Source organism: Pseudophryne corroboree, chromosome 8 (genome assembly GCF_028390025.1).
Source record: "Pseudophryne corroboree isolate aPseCor3 chromosome 8, aPseCor3.hap2, whole genome shotgun sequence".
Classification (NCBI taxonomy): domain Eukaryota; kingdom Metazoa; phylum Chordata; class Amphibia; order Anura; family Myobatrachidae; genus Pseudophryne; species Pseudophryne corroboree.
In genome coordinates, this window is record NC_086451.1 from 8155231 (window position 1) to 8173048 (window position 17818).

At 49.3% G+C, this 17818-nt stretch overlaps 1 protein-coding gene across 4 annotated transcripts in view; it reads left to right on the forward strand.

Annotated features, from left to right (window-relative positions):
- The window catches only part of EHMT1 (euchromatic histone lysine methyltransferase 1), a 134303-nt gene that overhangs the window by 104119 nt on the left and 12366 nt on the right, over positions 1-17818 (forward strand). For all 4 annotated transcript variants that reach the window (XM_063935867.1, XM_063935868.1, XM_063935870.1 and 1 more), the window contains exons 11-19: positions 1422-1565; positions 2026-2255; positions 2910-3077; positions 12500-12582; positions 15884-15990; positions 16234-16356; positions 16447-16548; positions 17313-17417; positions 17604-17758. In XM_063935867.1, coding sequence (XP_063791937.1) covers positions 1422-1565; positions 2026-2255; positions 2910-3077; positions 12500-12582; positions 15884-15990; positions 16234-16356; positions 16447-16548; positions 17313-17417; positions 17604-17758 — 1217 coding nt within the window. The remainder of the gene's footprint in view (positions 1-1421; positions 1566-2025; positions 2256-2909; positions 3078-12499; positions 12583-15883; positions 15991-16233; positions 16357-16446; positions 16549-17312; positions 17418-17603; positions 17759-17818) is intronic.

Here is a 17818-nt window from a genome sequence, read left to right on the forward strand (position 1 = left end):
CGGCTGAAGTCAGAAAATCTGACTCGCTGTTGATACTATATGCACCCAACAAGTTGGGTGCCCCTGCTTCTAAGCAGACGATTGCTCGTTGGATTTGTAACACAATTCAACTTGCTCATTCTGTGGCAGGCCTGCCACAGCCTAAATCTGTTAAGGCCCATTCCACAAGGAAGGTGGGCTCATCTTGGGCGGCTGCCCGAGGGGTCTCGGCATTACAATTCTGCCGAGCAGCTACGTGGTCGGGGGAAAACACGTTTGTAAAATTCTACAAATTTGATACCCTGGCAAAAGAGGACTTGGAATTCTCTCATTCGGTGCTGCAGAGTCATCCGCACTCTCCCGCCCGTTTGGGAGCTTTGGTATAATCCCCATGGTCCTTTCAGGAACCCCAGCATCCACTTAGGACGATAGAGAAAATAAGAATTTACTTACCGATAATTCTATTTCTCGGAGTCCGTAGTGGATGCTGGGCGCCCATCCCAAGTGCGGATTATCTGCAATACTGTACATAGTTATTGTTAACAAATTCGGGTTATATTGTTAAGGAGCCATCTTTAAGAGGCTCTTTCTGTTATCATACTGTTAACTGGGTTTAGATCACAAGTTGTACGGTGTGATTGGTGTGGCTGGTATGAGTCTTACCCGGGATTCAAATTGCCTCCCTTATTGTGTACGCTCGTCCGGGCACAGTACCTAACTGGAGTCTGGAGGAGGGTCATAGGGGGAGGAGCCAGTGCACACCACCTGATCTGGTAAAAGCTTTACTTTTTTGTGCCCTGTCTCCTGCGGAGCCGCTATTCCCCATGGTCCTTTCAGGAACCCCAGCATCCACTACGGACTCCGAGAAATAGAATTATCGGTAAGTAAATTCTTATTTTTTTTGTGTTCAATAAAATGTGAATCTCCATACGGCGTTCGCTACTGAGAAGTCCGTAGAACAAGAGTTTAACTAAATTACTTTTTTCTTAACTACATGTATTATAATACTATAATCTACAATGTTATAATAAATGTATATACTTAAGATTCAGTGTATCCGTGTTTCTCTTGATCAGTTCAGAAATACAAGTCCCAAGCATACCTTATGCTGGGACTTCTAGTTCCACAGCAGTTGGAGCGCCTAGTCCTGCTATAGGGATGGCCTCACTTGCCGGCCATTCAGTACAGACGCCAGTCACTCAGCAAGTGTCAGTCAGTGATGGGGGCGGGGCCTGACCAGGACGTTGGCGCAGGTGTGATGCGGCCACATTGTGCTTCTCCCATAGCTGCGCTCTCCGTCAGGGAGATTTTACCTACTATTTCTGGAGTCTCCCGGACAGTCTGCGGGAGTCTGCAAGTAATGCATGGATGACCTCTACTGATAGCAGCTTACAGCTATGTAACTCTTCCATTCATGTCCTGTGTTTGCTTTCTGGTTACAGCTGACGCAGTGCGTTAACGAGGTGGTGAAGTACGAGCTGATGAGGCCATCTAACAAGGTGCTGCACCTGGTGTTGTGCGAGGAGCACCGCGGGAAGATGGTGAAGCACCAGTGCTGTCCGGGCTGCGGGTACTTCTGCACAGCTGTAAGTCGCGGAACCCCCGGGGCTTAGTCTGTGTATCCGCCGCGGATTCTGCATGTTATCGTAATGGGCCTGTCTAGGACTAGAATATATGTTTGTGTGGTGGGAGGTGCTGAGGGATAAGGCCAGATGGATTGATCTCTGCTGTGGCAGTCAGGGTCGCCTGGTCGCTGACTAACGTTCCTGTGTGAGATGTGCAGATAGTCCTGGCTCCCTGCCTTTATGATGTTCTGTATGCATTCTCTCATGTTCATAAGTCACAAGACACGTGTTACAACTCTATATGTAAACGTTACCATACTTGAGCTATTTGTAATCCTACTCGGCTATTTCAGACTGAATAGAGTCCTCCAATGGGATTGCTGACACATGTGGCTGTGATAGGGATTGCTGGGGGCTGATAGCAGCTGTAGGTGGCTGTGTCTGATGTTGCTGAATAACGGCTTGCATGTCTCCTGCTCAGGGCACGTTCATGGAGTGCCAACCAGAAACCAGCATCTCCCACAGATTCCATACGGACTGCGCCACTCTCGTCAACGATTCCAGCTACTGCCCGCACTGCGGGGAGGAGATCTCTAAGGCCAAAGAAGTCACCATTGCAAAGGCGGACACCACCTCCTCGGCGTCCATCGGGGCCTGTGAGCCGGAGAAAGAAGCCCCGGCGGAGGGTCAGGCAGACACTACAACTGAGAGGTGATCTTGGCCTCATGTCTCTCCCACCCGATCATTATTGTGGCTGTGTACTCACGCCCATGTTAGGTTTGGTCCGCGCCTGTTTACCTGAATTCTCGTGTCGGGGAAAGTGCCTCTGTATGCGTGTCCTCCATGGCTATATCTCCTAATAGCTCATTTTCACCTATCTGCAGCCTTACTCCCAACTAATGTAAAACAGCTCAGTGCCTGTAGGTCTTGTGAGGAGATCTGGAAAACATGCACTGTTCATGAAGCACAAGTGTACTTTTGAGTACCACTGTCCTACACAATAAAAAAATATATATAATATAATGCAGCAACTGTCGCAACTTCAGTGAGTGTGTGTGTGTGTATATATATATTGTGTGTGTGTGTGTGTGTATACTATATATATTGTAGCCAGAAGGCAGTTTGTTTGTAACATTTACACTCTGCGAAGTAGCCATAGTCCTTAGTTGCAACATCTCCCAGAATGCAGAGTGTCACCTTTTACATTACATTATATTTTTTGTATTATTTGCCACATCCGACTTTAGGATTGCTCCAGTACCTAGTAGGTGACAGAACCTTCCGTCCAGGTCCTGGAGTCATGGCTCTGGTTATGTCCGGCCAGCGGCCGTCACTGACATATTGTCTCTTTGTGGTTCACACTAGTGATTTCACAGGCCAGAAAGCAGCAGACGATTCGGGTAAGACAGACGTCCTGCCTCCTCCGAGCTATGACTCTTCCGAGGCTCCCGGTGCGGGCAAATATCCAATCTCTTCTCTGGGACCCGTGAAAGAGACTCTGGAAAGCGCTTTACTTGCGCTGGACTCTGAGAAGTAAGAGGGGTTTCTTTCTCTGTGCGTGTTATTAGAATATTACACAAAACGCCAGGACAGGCTTACTTCCACTACGTTCCAGTGTACCGGTTATGGTTTTCCACCTAATAGGCCCCAGCTTATATTAAGATAATGTTATTTGGATAAAATAGAATCAGTAGCTGATCTAGTGCAGTTTACAGGATAAAACCCATGCAAACACGCTCCGCATATAACCTATTAGCCCAGCACTTTGAGGTGGCAATGCTAACCACTCTGTGTATGTAGACCACATGATCAGGCCAACCTGCAGCCAATCACAACATCATATAGAACAGTCACAGGATCAGGCCAACCTGCAGCCAATCACAGCATCATATAGAACAGTAACAGGATCAGGCCAACCTGCAGCCAATCACAGCATCATATAGAACAGTCACAGATCAGGCCAATCACAGCATCATATAGAACAGTCACAGGATCAGGTCAACCTGCAGCCAATCACAGCATCATATAGAACAGTCACAGATCAGGCCAATCACAGCATCATATAGAACAGTCACAGGATCAGGCCAACCTGCAGCCAATCACAGCATCATATAGAACAGTCACAGGATCAGGCCAGCCTGCAGCCAATCACAGCATCATATAGAACAGTCACAGGATCAGGCCAACCTGCAGCCAATCACAGCATCATATAGAACAGGATCAGGCCAGCCTGCAGCCAATCACAGCATCATATAGAACAGTCACAGGATCAGGCCAGCCTGCAGCCAATCACAGCATCATATAGAACAGTCACAGGATCAGGCCAACCTGCAGCCAATCACAGCATCATATAGAAAAGTCACAGGATCAGGCCAACCTGCAGCCAATCACAGCATCATATAGAACAGTATCAGGCCAACCTGCAGCCAATCACAGCATCATATAGAACAGTCACAGGATCAGGCCAACCTGCAGCCAATCACAGCATCATGTAGAACAGGATCAGGCCAACCTGCAGCCAATCGCAGCATCCTATAGAACAGTCACAGGATCAGGCCAACCTGCAGCCAATCACAGCATCATATAGAACAGTCACACGGTCAGGCCAACCTGCAGCCAATCACAGCATCATATAGAACAGTCACAGGGTCAGGCCAACCTGCAGCCAATCACAGCATCCTATAGAACAGTCACAGGATCAGGCCAACCTGCAGCCAATCACAGCATCATATAGAACAGTCACAGGGTCAGGCCAACCTGCAGCCAATCACAGCATCATATAGAACAGTCACAGGATCAGGCCAACCTGCAGCCAATCACAGCATCATATAGAACAGGATCAGGCCAACCTGCAGCCAATCACCGCATCATATAGAACAGTCACAGGATCAGGCCAACCTGCAGCCAATCACAGCATCATATAGAACAGGATCAGGCCAACCTGCAGCCAATCACAGCATCATATAGAACAGGATCAGGCCAACCTGCAGCCAATCACAGCATCATATAGAACAGTCACAGGATCAGGCCAACCTGCAGCCAATCACAGCATCATATAGAACAGTCACAGGATAAGGCCAACCTGCAGCCAATCACAGCATCATATAGAACAGTCACAGGATCAGGCCAACCTGCAGCCAATCACAGCATCATATAGAACAGTATAAGGCCAGCCTGCAGCCAATCACAGCATCATATAGAACAGGATCAGGCCAGCCTGCAGCCAATCACAGCATCATATAGAACAGTCACAGGGTCAGGCCAACCTGCAGCCAATCACAGCATCATATAGAACAGTCACAGGATCAGGCCAACCTGCAGCCAATCACAGCATCATATAGAACAGTCACAGGATCAGGCCAACCTGCAGCCAATCACAGCATCATATAGAACAAGATCAGGCCAACCTGCAGCCAATCACAGCACCATATAGAACAGGATCAGGCCAACCTGCAGCCAATCACAGCATCATATAGAACAGTCACAGGATCTGGCCAACCTGCAGCCAATCACAACATCATATAGAACAGTCACAGGATCAGGCCAACCTGCAGCCAATCACAGCATCATATAGAACAGTCACAGGATCAGGCCAACCTGCAGCCAATCACAGCATCATATAGAACAGTCACAGGATCAGGCCAACCTGCAGCCAATCACAGCATCATATAGAACAGTCACAGGATCAGGCCAACCTGCAGCCAATCACAACATCATATAGAACAGTCACAGATCAGGCCAACCTGCAACCAATCACAGCATCGTATAGAACAGTCACAGGGTCAGGCCAACCTGCAGCCAATCACAGCATCATATAGAACTGTCACAGGATCAGGCCAACCTGCAGCCAATCACAGCATCATATAGAACAGTCACAGGGTCAGGCCAGCCTGCAGCCAATCACAGCATCATATAGAACAGGATCAGGCCAACCTGCAGCCAATCACAGCATCATATAGAACAAGATCAGGCCAGCCTGCAGCCAATCACAGCATCATATAGAACAGTCACAAGGTCAGGCCAGCCTGCAGCCAATCACAGCATCATTTCTCTATCGTCCTAGTGGATGCTGGGGTTCCTGAAAGGACCATGGGGAATAGCGGCTCCGCAGGAGACAGGGCACAAAAAGTAAAGCTCTTCCGATCAGGTGGTGTGCACTGGCTCCTCCCCCCATGACCCTCCTCCAGACTCCAGTTAGATTTTTGTGCCCGGCCGAGAAGGGTGCAATCTAGGTGGCTCTCCTAAAGAGCTGCTTAGAGAAAGTTTAGCTAGGTTTTTTATGTTACAGTGATTCCTGCTGGCAACAGGATCACTGCAGCGAGGGACTGAGGGGAGAAGGAGTCAACTCACCTGCGTGCAGGATGGATTGGCTTCTTGGCTACTGGACATCAAGCTCCAGAGGGACGATCACAGGTACAGCCTGGATGGTCACCGGAGCCGCGCCGCCGGCCCCCTTGCAGATGCTGAAGACAGAAGAGGTCCAGAATCGGCGGCTGAAGACTCCTGCAGTCTTCTAAAGGTAGCGCACAGCACTGCAGCTGTGCGCCATTTTCCTCTCAGCACACTTCACACGGCAGTCACTGAGGGTGCAGGGCGCTGGGAGGGGGGCGCCCTGGGAGGCAAAATGAGTACCTATAAAGGCTAAAAATACCTCACATATAGCCCTAGAGGCTATATGGAGATATTTAACCCCTGCCTGATTTCTCAAAATAGCGGGAGACGAGCCCGCCGGAAAAGGGGCGGGGCCTATCTCCTCAGCACACGGCGCCATTTCCTCTCACAGCTCCGCTGGTCAGGACGGCTCCCAGGTCTCTCCCCTGCACTGCACTACAGAAACAGGGTAAAACAGAGAGGGGGGGCAAATTTATGGCGATATTTTTATATAACAAAGCAGCTATAGGGGAGCACTTATTATAAGGCTATCCCTGATATATATATAGCGCTTTTGGTGTGTGCTGGCAAACTCTCCCTCTGTCTCCCCAAAGGGCTAGTGGGTCCTGTCTTCATTAGGAGCATTCCCTGTGTGTCTGCTGTGTGTCGGTACGTGTGTGTCGACATGTATGAGGACGATATTGGTGTGGAGGCGGAGCAATTGCCAAATATGGGGATGTCACCTCCTAGGGGGTCGACACCAGAATGGATGCCTTTATTTATGGAACTACGGGATAGTGTCAACACGCTAAAGCAGTCGTTTGACGACATGAGACGGCCGGACAATCAATTAGTGCCTGTCCAGGCGACTCAAACACCGTCAGGGGCTGTGAAACGCCCTTTGCCTCAGTCGGTCGACACAGACCCAGACACAGGCGATGACTCCAGTGGTGACGGTGACGAATCAACCGTATTTTCCAGTAGGGCCACACGTTATATGATTTTGGCAATGAAGGAGGCGTTACATTTAGCTGATACTACAGGTACCACTAAACAGGGTATTATGTGGGGTATGAAAAAACTACCTATAGTTTTTCCTGAATCAGAAGAACTAAATGACGTGTGTAATGAAGCGTGGGTTGCCCCTGATAAAAAGCTGATAATTTCAAAGAAATTATTGGCATTATACCCTTTCCCGCCAGAGGTTAGGGAGCGCTGGGAAACACCTCCTAGGGTGGACAAGGCGCTAACACGCTTATCTAAACAAGTGGCGTTACCCTCTCCTGAGACGGCCGCACTTAAAGATCCATCAGATAGGAGGATGGAAAATATCCAAAAAAGTATATACACACATGCAGGTGTTATACTACGACCAGCTGTAGCAACTGCCTGGATGGGCAGTGCGGGGGTAGTTTGGTCAGAATCCCTGATTGAAAATATTGATACCCTGGACAGGGACAATATTCTACTGTCGTTAGAACAAATAAAGGATGCATTTCTTTATATGCGTGATGCACAGAGGGATATAGGCACACTGGCATCACGGGTAAGTGCTATGTCCATTTCGGCCAGAAGAGCTTTATGGACGCGACAGTGGACAGGCGATGCGGATTCAAAACGGCATATGGAAGTTTTGCCATATAAGGGGGAGGAGTTATTTGGAGTCGGTCTATCAGATTTGGTGGCCACGGCTACAGCCGGGAAATCCACCTTTCTACCTCAAGTCACTCCCCAACAGAAAAAGGCACCGACTTTTCAACCGCAGCCCTTTCGTTCCTTTAAAAATAAGAGAGCAAAGGGCTATTCATATTTGCCACGAGGCAAAGGTCGAGGGAAGAGACAGCAACACGCAGCTCCTTCCCAGGATCAGAAGCCCTCCCCGGCTTCTACAAAAGCCTCAGCATGACGCTGGGGCTTCTCAAGCGGACTCGGGGACGGTGGGCGGTCGTCTCAAAAATTACAGCGCGCAGTGGGCTCACTCGCAAGTAGATCCCTGGATCCTGCAGATAATATCTCAGGGATACAGGTTGGAATTAGAGACAGATCCACCTCGCCGTTTCCTGAGGTCTGCTTTACCAACGTCCCCCTCCGAAAGGGAGACGGTGTTGGAAGCCATTCACAAGCTGTACTCTCAGCAGGTGATAGTCAAGGTACCTCTTCTGCAACAAGGGAAGGGGTATTATTCCACTCTTTTTGTGGTACCGAAGCCGGATGGCTCGGTAAGGCCTATTCTAAATCTGAAGTCCTTGAACCTGTACATAAAGAAGTTCAAGTTCAAAATGGAGTCACTCAGAGCAGTGATAGCGAACCTGGAAGAGGGGAACTTTATGGTATCCTTGGACATCAAGGATGCGTATCTCCACGTTCCAATTTACCCCTCACACCAGGGGTACCTCAGGTTCGTTGTACAAAACTGTCACTATCAGTTTCAGACGCTGCCGTTCGGATTGTCCACGGCACCTCGGATCTTTACAAAGGTAATGGCCGAGATGATGATTCTTCTTCGAAGAAAAGGCGTATTAATTATCCCATACTTGGACGATCTCCTAATAAGGGCGAGGTCCAGAGAACAGCTAGAGATGGGATTAGCACTGTCTCAAGAAGTGCTAAAACAGCACGGGTGGATTCTGAATATTCCAAAATCCCAGTTAATGCCGACAACTCGTCTGCTGTTCCTAGGGATGATTCTGGACACGGTTCAGAAAAAGGTTTTTCTCCCGGAGGAAAAAGCCAAGGAGTTATCCGAGCTTGTCAGGAACCTCCTAAAACCAGGAAAGGTGTCTGTACATCAATGCACAAGAGTCCTGGGAAAAATGGTGGCTTCTTACGAAGCGATTCCATTCGGCAGATTCCACGCAAGAATTTTCCAAAGGGATCTGTTGGACAAATGGTCAGGGTCGCATCTTCAGATGCACCTACGGATAACCCTGTCTCCAAGGACAAGGGTGTCTCTTCTGTGGTGGTTGCAGAGTGCTCATCTATTGGAGGGCCGCAGATTCGGCATACAGGATTGGATCCTGGTGACCACGGACGCCAGCCTGAGAGGCTGGGGAGCAGTCACACAAGGAAGAAACTTCCAGGGAGTATGGACGAGCCTGGAAACGTCTCTTCACATAAACATTCTGGAACTAAGAGCAATATACAATGCTCTAAACCAGGCAGAACCTCTGCTTCAGGGAAAACCGGTATTGATCCAGTCGGACAACATCACGGCAGTCGCCCATGTGAACAGACAGGGCGGCACAAGAAGCAGGAGGGCAATGGCAGAAGCTGCAAGGATTCTTCGCTGGGCAGAGAATCATGTGATAGCACTGTCAGCAGTGTTCATCCCGGGAGTGGACAACTGGGAAGCAGACTTCCTCAGCAGACACGATCTTCACCCGGGAGAGTGGGGACTTCATCCAGAAGTCTTCCACATGCTGGTAACCCGTTGGGAAAGACCAATGGTGGACATGATGGCGTCTCGCCTCAACAAAAAACTGGACAGGTATTGCGCCAGGTCAAGAGATCCGCAGGCAATAGCTGTGGACGCGCTGGTAACGCCTTGGGTGTACCAGTCGGTGTATGTGTTTCCTCCTCTGCCTCTCATACCAAAAGTATTGAGAATTATACGGCAAAGAGGCGTAAGAACGATACTAGTGGTTCCGGATTGGCCAAGGAGGACTTGGTACCCGGAACTTCAAGAGATGATCACGGAAGATCCGTGGCCTCTACCTCTAAGGAGGGACTTGCTTCAGCAGGGTCCCTGTCTGTTTCAAGACTTACCGCGGCTGCGTTTGACGGCATGGCGGTTGAACGCCGGATCCTAAAGGAAAGAGGCATGCCGGAAGAAGTCATTCCTACTTTGATTAAAGCAAGGAAGGAAGTAACCGTGCAACATTATCACCGAATTTGGCGAAAATATGTTGCGTGGTGCGAAGATCGGAGTGCTCCGACGGAGGAATTTCAACTGGGTCGATTCCTACATTTCCTGCAATCAGGATTGTCAATGGGTCTCAAATTGGGATCTATTAAGGTTCAAATTTCGGCCCTGTCGATTTTCTTTCAAAAAGAATTGGCTTCAGTCCCTGAAGTCCAGACCTTTGTTAAGGGGGTGCTGCATATACAGCCTCCTGTGGTGCCTCCAGTGGCACCGTGGGATCTAAATGTGGTTTTGGACTTCCTAAAATCTCATTGGTTTGAACCACTAAAAAAGGTGGATTTGAAATATCTCACATGGAAAGTGACCATGCTTCTAGCCCTGGCTTCTGCCAGGAGAGTGTCAGAATTGGCAGCTTTATCTTACAAAAGCCCATATCTGATTTTCCATTCGGACAGGGCAGAACTGCGAACTCGTCCGCATTTTCTCCCTAAGGTGGTGTCAGCATTTCATCTGAACCAGCCTATTGTAGTGCCTGCGGCTACAAGTGACTTGGAGGACTCCAAGTTACTGGACGTTGTCAGAGCATTAAAAAATATATATTGCAAGGACAGCTGGAGTCAGAAAATCTGACTCGTTGTTTATATTGTATGCACCCAACAAGATGGGTGCTCCTGCGTCTAAGCAGACGATTGCTCGTTGGATCTGTAGCACAATCCAACTTGCACATTCTGTGGCAGGCTTGCCACAGCCTAAATCTGTAAAGGCCCACTCCACAAGGAAGGTGGGCTCATCTTGGGCGGCTGCCCGAGGGGTCTCGGCATTACAACTTTGCCGAGCAGCTACGTGGTCAGGGGAGAACACGTTTGTAAAATTTTACAAATTTGATACTCTGGCTAAGGAGGACCTGGAGTTCTCTCATTCGGTGCTGCAGAGTCATCCGCACTCTCCCGCCCGTTTGGGAGCTTTGGTATAATCCCCATGGTCCTTTCAGGAACCCCAGCATCCACTAGGACGATAGAGAAAATAAGATTTTACTTACCGATAAATCTATTTCTCGGAGTCCGTAGTGGATGCTGGGCGCCCATCCCAAGTGCGGATTATCTGCATAAGTTGTACATAGTTATTGTTAACTAATTCGGGTTATTGTTAAAGGAAGCCATCTTTCAGAGGCTCCGCTGTTATCATACTGTTAACTGGGTTTAGATCACAAGTTGTACGGTGTGATTGGTGTGGCTGGTATGAGTCTTACCCGGGATTCAAAATCCTCCCTTATTGTGTACGCTCGTCCGGGCACAGTACCTAACTGGAGTCTGGAGGAGGGTCATGGGGGGAGGAGCCAGTGCACACCACCTGATCGGAAGAGCTTTACTTTTTGTGCCCTGTCTCCTGCGGAGCCGCTATTCCCCATGGTCCTTTCAGGAACCCCAGCATCCACTACGGACTCCGAGAAATAGATTTATCGGTAAGTAAAATCTTATTATAGAACAGTCACAGGGTCAGGCCAGCCTGCAGCCAATCACAACATCATATAGAACAGTCACAGGATCAGGCCAACCTGCAGCCAATCACAGCATCATATAGAACAGGATCAGGCCAGCCTGCAGCCAATCACAGCATCATATAGAACAGTCACAGGATCAGGCCAACCTGCAGCCAATCACAGCATCATATAGAACAGTCACAGGATCAGGCCAACCTGCAGCCAATCACAGCATCATATAGAACAGTATCAGGCCAACCTGCAGCCAATCACAGCATCATATAGAACAGTCACAGGATCAGGCCAACCTGCAGCCAATCACAGCATCATATAGAACAGTCACAGGATCAGGCCAACCTGCAGCCAATCACAGCATCATATAGAACAGTCACAGGATCAGGCCAACCTGCAGCCAATCACAGCATCATATAGAACAGTCACGGGATCAGGCCAACCTGCAGCCAATCACAGCATCATATAGAACAGTCACAGGATCAGGCCAACCTGCAGCCAATCACAGCATCATATAGAACAGGATCAGGCCAACCTGCAGCCAATCACAGCATCATATAGAACAGGATCAGGCCAACCTGCAGCCAATCACAGCATCATATAGAACAGTCACAGGATCAGGCCAACCTGCAGCCAATCACAGCATCATATAGAACAGTCACAGGATCAGGCCAACCTGCAGCCAATCACAGCATCATATAGAACAGTCACAGGATCAGGCCAACCTGCAGCCAATCACAGCATCATATAGAACAGTCACAGGATCAGGCCAACCTGCAGCCAATCACAGCATCATATAGAACAGGATCAGGCCAACCTGCAGCCAATCACAGCATCATATAGAACAAGATCAGGCCAACCTGCAGCCAATCACAGCATCATATAGAACAGGATCAGGCCAACCTGCAGCCAATCACAGCATCATATAGAACGGTCACATTCTGCACAGTGCATTGCAGTGATTGTTCTGGTTCCTAAGTGGATTTTTGTTAGTACTAGAGCATCATACACATTGTGGTAATGAGATATGGGAAGATAACGAGGTAATCATGACCACTGATCACCTCCCTGGCTCCTCTCTCTGCTTCTGTAGTAAATGACTTGCACTAGAACAGTGATTCCTGTTGGCTGGGGGAGGGGTGGCGTTAATGGAACCCAGGTGTCATGCTGTGGGACAGTATCTGCGCTCTGACCTCTAACGCGCTGAATCTCACACCTTGTGCTTCACAGGCCTAAGAAGTTACGCTTCCACCCCAAGCAGCTGTATTTCTCTGCAAGGCAAGGAGAGCTGCAGAAGGTGCTGATGATGCTCGGTGAGTACTCGCCCTGTAATTACACCCTCTGCTCCCGGTTTCCAGGGCACAAGAGGCGTGTGTGACAAATCACCGCCTGTCCCTCTATATGTAGAGAGCAGCGATGTTTCTCCTGTAAGAATAAAATAAAACTGCTGCTCAGTGATTGTCCTGCCCACAGACACGGTCACCAAGTGTTCCGTCACCGTGGGGAGCTCTGCTATGGACGTTAAGGAGGGGGAACGGCATGCACAGTGCCCCCAATTACAGGAAAACACTCATCGCTAGCGTCAAGTGCCGCGACTTCCATGTGATAGATCCCATACATTATGTATGTATAAGCAGGGATGTAACAAGGGGTGTGTCTGTGCTGCCATCCCAGGTGCGAGGCCACGATTGGGTGGCTGCCCCCCGATGTAGTCAGGATCCCTGCGTTCGGAATACAGATGCCAGGATCCCCACCGCCAGAATGCCGGCAGCGCCGCCACAGCTGTTCCCACTCCTGGGTGTCCACAACACTTATGGAGTGGAAATAGAACCTGTGGCGAACGCAGCGAGCCCGCAAGGGGCTACTTTGCGCTCGTCTCCCTGCCGGCATTCTGACGGTCGGTGTTCTGTGTGCCGGGATCCCGTACCCAACCTGCTGTCCGTATGGTACCAATTTGTAACTGGCTGCCTTGGCAGACACGGAACACTTTCATAGGACACCTCGTGCAGCGATCTTCCTGCTTTCACGGGGGGATATTTGTTAACGGTGCAGGGGGTGTGATGCCGGTCCATGGCGCCCTTTCTGCCAGCTAATGTAGGAAATAGAGTGCTCTGAAATCCACCATTACAATGAAAGTGCACATTACGTTGTACTGTACAGTCAGATGTGCTATTTACTAACATGTGATACTCAACGATAATGCGGCTGTATTCAGACATTCTGCTGTCGGAGAGACTGGCAGCTGTGCAGGACTTAGTGCGGCTGATACCAGAGAGAAACACCGGCCTATGTAACAAAGGTGAACGTTGCCTTATTGCATAGACATGCGTTACAGGTTTGTGTTCCTCACCCGTGACCCCAATGCGATGCAGACAAATCAGACCATACCCCTCCCCAGCTGTGTCTGGAAGTGCTCACTGCATCCCGGGTTTATCAGTCTGCCCCCCTGTTACCCTCCTGTGGGGGGGGGCTCTGCAGATCCTCTGCTGCAATGTTAGAACTTGCACTCCCAGCCCCCCACCTCCCGGGTAATTTAGGTTCTGAATTCCCAGAGCTGCTGACATTTCACGCACACGTGGGCTGCCGCCTGTTCTGTGCTGGCGAGTACACAGGAAAACGCTGAGGTCGGCACTCTTCACAGCCCGCTAATAAGGTCTCTGCAGCTGCAACTGCAATAAAAGAGAATTTGAGATGTCCCGGAGAATCTCGTAATGTTGAACATTGCTAGGGGGTGACCCAGTCTCTGCTCGCCCCGGTGTGGGCAGAAGGACTTCTCGCCGGCCGCAGCCTATTCCTTGTGATGTGCTGCGAGCCAATAAGCAGCAGCTGCTCCAGCTCTGTCGAAGAAAAAAGAATCTTTATCTGATTTAACAAAAGGTTCACAGATCCTTCTCTTTGAGAGACATGACAGCACGGTGCCACCTGGTGGCTGAGAAGTGTACAACCTGATTATTATACAGTGTTTTGGCGGGGGTTTTGGCCAATTTCTTTTAATTGTGCTGTGCCCTGGAATCCCCACCTCCAGGGTGTCGTGTAAATCTGCGTGTAGGATCTCTTCCTGCTGGTGGGGGATGTAGTCTGCCCAGGCGATGCAGCAGGGGGGTACCGTTCGGTATATTAGTCTTTATTGTTTGGATTACATTTGCAGGTAATTTTAAATATAAATAAATTAGGAGAAGTCACTTTTCAAACCTGGTTGTTACATGTGCTGTAGTGGAATAACACAATGAAAACCTGCCTTATTGGGCTAGCTTGTGTCTCAGTGTTTGGAGTTATTTAGGTGCAATACTTGAAAAATCTAAACTATTTGTGTCTGGAATAAAATAAATGTCAAACTTCAAAAGTGCTAGAATGTTTAAAAGGAAATGCCTCTCGTCTTTTTATTTCCTCCACTTAATAATATATGATTATTCCGCTGCCTACTGGTGGAAATAACGCATATTCTGAAGCTTCAGTTGACAGGTATCAAGGGCGTGTAAAAAGAGAAGTCTGGATTCTCACAGCCCCTCCCTTCCTTATTCACTACCTGCCAGGAATAGTGCTACTTTGCTGATACAATGTTGCTTCTCTTCAAAGCATTTAACCCCTGGTGTTCCAGATGTTGCATTTTCTTTTACATTTACTGTATAGGTTTCCGTACATTACCAGTAGTTGATGTTTTGTATAGCATAAGCTGTGGGCCCTCATTCCGTGTTGATTGCTCGCTAGCTATTCAGATAGTTGCCGCCTATGGGGGAGTGTATATCAGCTTTGCAAGTATGTGAACGCTTTTGCAGCCGAGCGGTACAAAAAAGTTTTGTGCAGTTTCTGAGTTGCCCAGAACTTACTCAGCCGCTGCGATCACTTCAGCCTGTTTGTGGCCGGAATTGACGTCACACGTCCGCCCTGCAAACGCCCTCTTCCTGTTAATCTCCTTGCGATCGGCTGTGCGAATGGATTCTTTGTTAAATCCATCGCTCAGCAGCGATCCGCTTTGTACCCGTACGACGCGCCTGTGCATTACGGTGCATGCGCAGTTGTGACCTGATCGCTGCGCTGCGGAAAGAAACGGCAGCATGCGATCAATTCGGAATGACCCCCAGTGTCTGTTAGGGTATACACTGAGAGAGGCCCACAGAGCCTGCTGAACAACTAGATATGTGCGCAGTTGCCCCACACGGAAGGACAGCCAAATTGGGCTGCGCGAGCCTGTTGATGTCTCGCAGTGGGCAGAATATTTCCGGTCACCCACACCGATATCGGGCGATCATGCAGCCCAGTAAAATTGCGTCCTAGTGCAGTTACATTTTTACCAGTTCTTGAAATAATATTGACGTCCTCTGCCTTTAGCGGGCAATGTCACCAAGTTGGCGATGGTAACCACTGCGCAGGTAGCAAAGAAACCACTGCCCCATGCGGTCGCAGCTTTGTGGCGTCTTGGTTCTGATCATATACACCGGCATTCCCGGGTCTCTCTCGCTCAGCGCAGCTTTGGTTTCCTTTCCTCTCGGTCCATTCACTAGAGGAAGCCCGCAAGTTATCGCTGTACAGATTACTCTATAGGGATGCGGATAGTTTGTAGCCTTACAGTCTAGATCACCCGGGTCTCTAATGGAAATTGTTTCATCTTTTAAGTGGATGGCATCGACCCCAATTTCAAGATGGAGCAGCACGGCAAGAGGACACCCCTGCACGCCGCCACAGAGATGGGTCACATGGATACCTGCCACATGCTAGTTCAGGTGATTGTCCGCCAGGAGGGGCGTAAGGGCTTACTGTATGTGTGCAGCATGTAGTTAGTGATAGTCTGGATCATTGTCTGCGTATTCGCCTTTATTATCAGAGTAGAGTCTGGTTTTCTTATTAGCTAGTGTATACCTTCAGTAACTTAGGACACACACTGACCTTGGCGTGAGACACTCTGGATTATCCGATTGGCTGCTGCTCCCGTTGTACTGATAAGATCTATGTCTCTGCTTGTCCAGGCCGGTGCAAACCTAGACAACTGCTCGGAGGATCAGCGAACGCCACTGATGGAGGCCTCCGAGAACAACCACCTAGAGACTGTGAAATATCTGGTCAAGGCCGGAGCTTTGCTGGACCTCAAGGTGACGACTTGTAGCTTTATTGTCCGTGGAGGTTGTTTCTGGACCGTCGGTGTAATTTAACCAGTGCTGTAACTTTTTGTCTGGTTCCAGGACTCTGAAGGCTCTACGTGTTTGCATTTGGCTGCTAAAAAGGGTCACTTTGAGGTGGTGAAGTACCTACTCACCAATGAGCAAATGGACGTCAACTGTCAGGTGAGAGGACAGCCCAGCCCCGTGTAATAGGAAGCTACATTACGGAGGGTCTGTCTCCGGCTCGCAGTGGTGCCGATGCTGCGGCAGATCCTAGATCAGGGCTGGCCAAACCGGTCCTCGAGATCTACCAACAGTTCATGTTTTCCAGGCCTCCTGGAGATCTGTAGAATTGTCAGTTAGGAATGAATGCAGCACATCTTAATTAGTAACGACTACACCTGTGCACCAGCTAGGTGGTCTGGAAAATGTGAACTGTTGGTAGCTCTCGAGGACCGGTTTGGCCAGCCCTATTCTAGATCAACCAGTGACCACCCAAAATGTCCGCCTCCGCTGAGTGCAGACAGCGGGTGTATTGGGAGGTGCTAGCTCTCACTCCGAGCCGTGTTTGATACTCTGAAATAACTTTCCCACACGTTTAGTGTCAGTCTTTTGTCTTGGTTGTAATTACTCTGACAATCACTTGTACAGCGGTATGACACTTCATCAAGCGTGTGCATGCAGAGATGCGTACAATCACACCCCCAGGGAGACAATTGGCGCCCCGCACAACTTCCTCCTCATTTGCATATCCGAGATGTTATTATTAATAGTTATGTTTTTCCTGTGGTATTGCTTCATCATGTGTATTGTGCCGGGGAATAGTGTAATCCTGTAAGATCTGAAACGTTCCCTTAGTAAGACTGGGCTGTCCGACGGGTCAGCCCAGGAGAAGTACGAGTTACAGTAGCTAACCGCCTCTGACTCTCCCTCTGTCTGTACCGAAGGATGATGGCGGCTGGACCCCAATGATTTGGGCTACGGAGTACAAACACGTGGAGCTGGTTAAACTGTTACATTCCAACGGAGCGGACATCAACATCCGGGATAACGTAAGTCATTCACCTGGGTGATAACCCGCCCCTCTTGCACTCTACAATGCTGCATAGCAGGCAGGAGTCCCTTAAACACCCATAGTGTGGTCCTACCACTTTGCACCTCCGATTCCTTGTCCTGTTCACACCAGTCGGTTATAAATAGATGCCCGTTTGCTGAAACCTTCTCTGGTCCCATCCCAGGAGGAGAACATCTGCCTGCACTGGGCAGCGTTTGCCGGCTCCGTTGAAATCGCCGAGACTCTTCTGGCCTCCAAGTGTGACCTCAGAGCTGTCAACATCCACGGGGACTCCCCTCTTCACATTGCTGCTCGGGAGAACCGATACGAGTGTGTCACGTAAGTAAATGGGATCACTTTTAGATGCCATCTTGGGGGTCTTCAGTCCATGAGACCTTG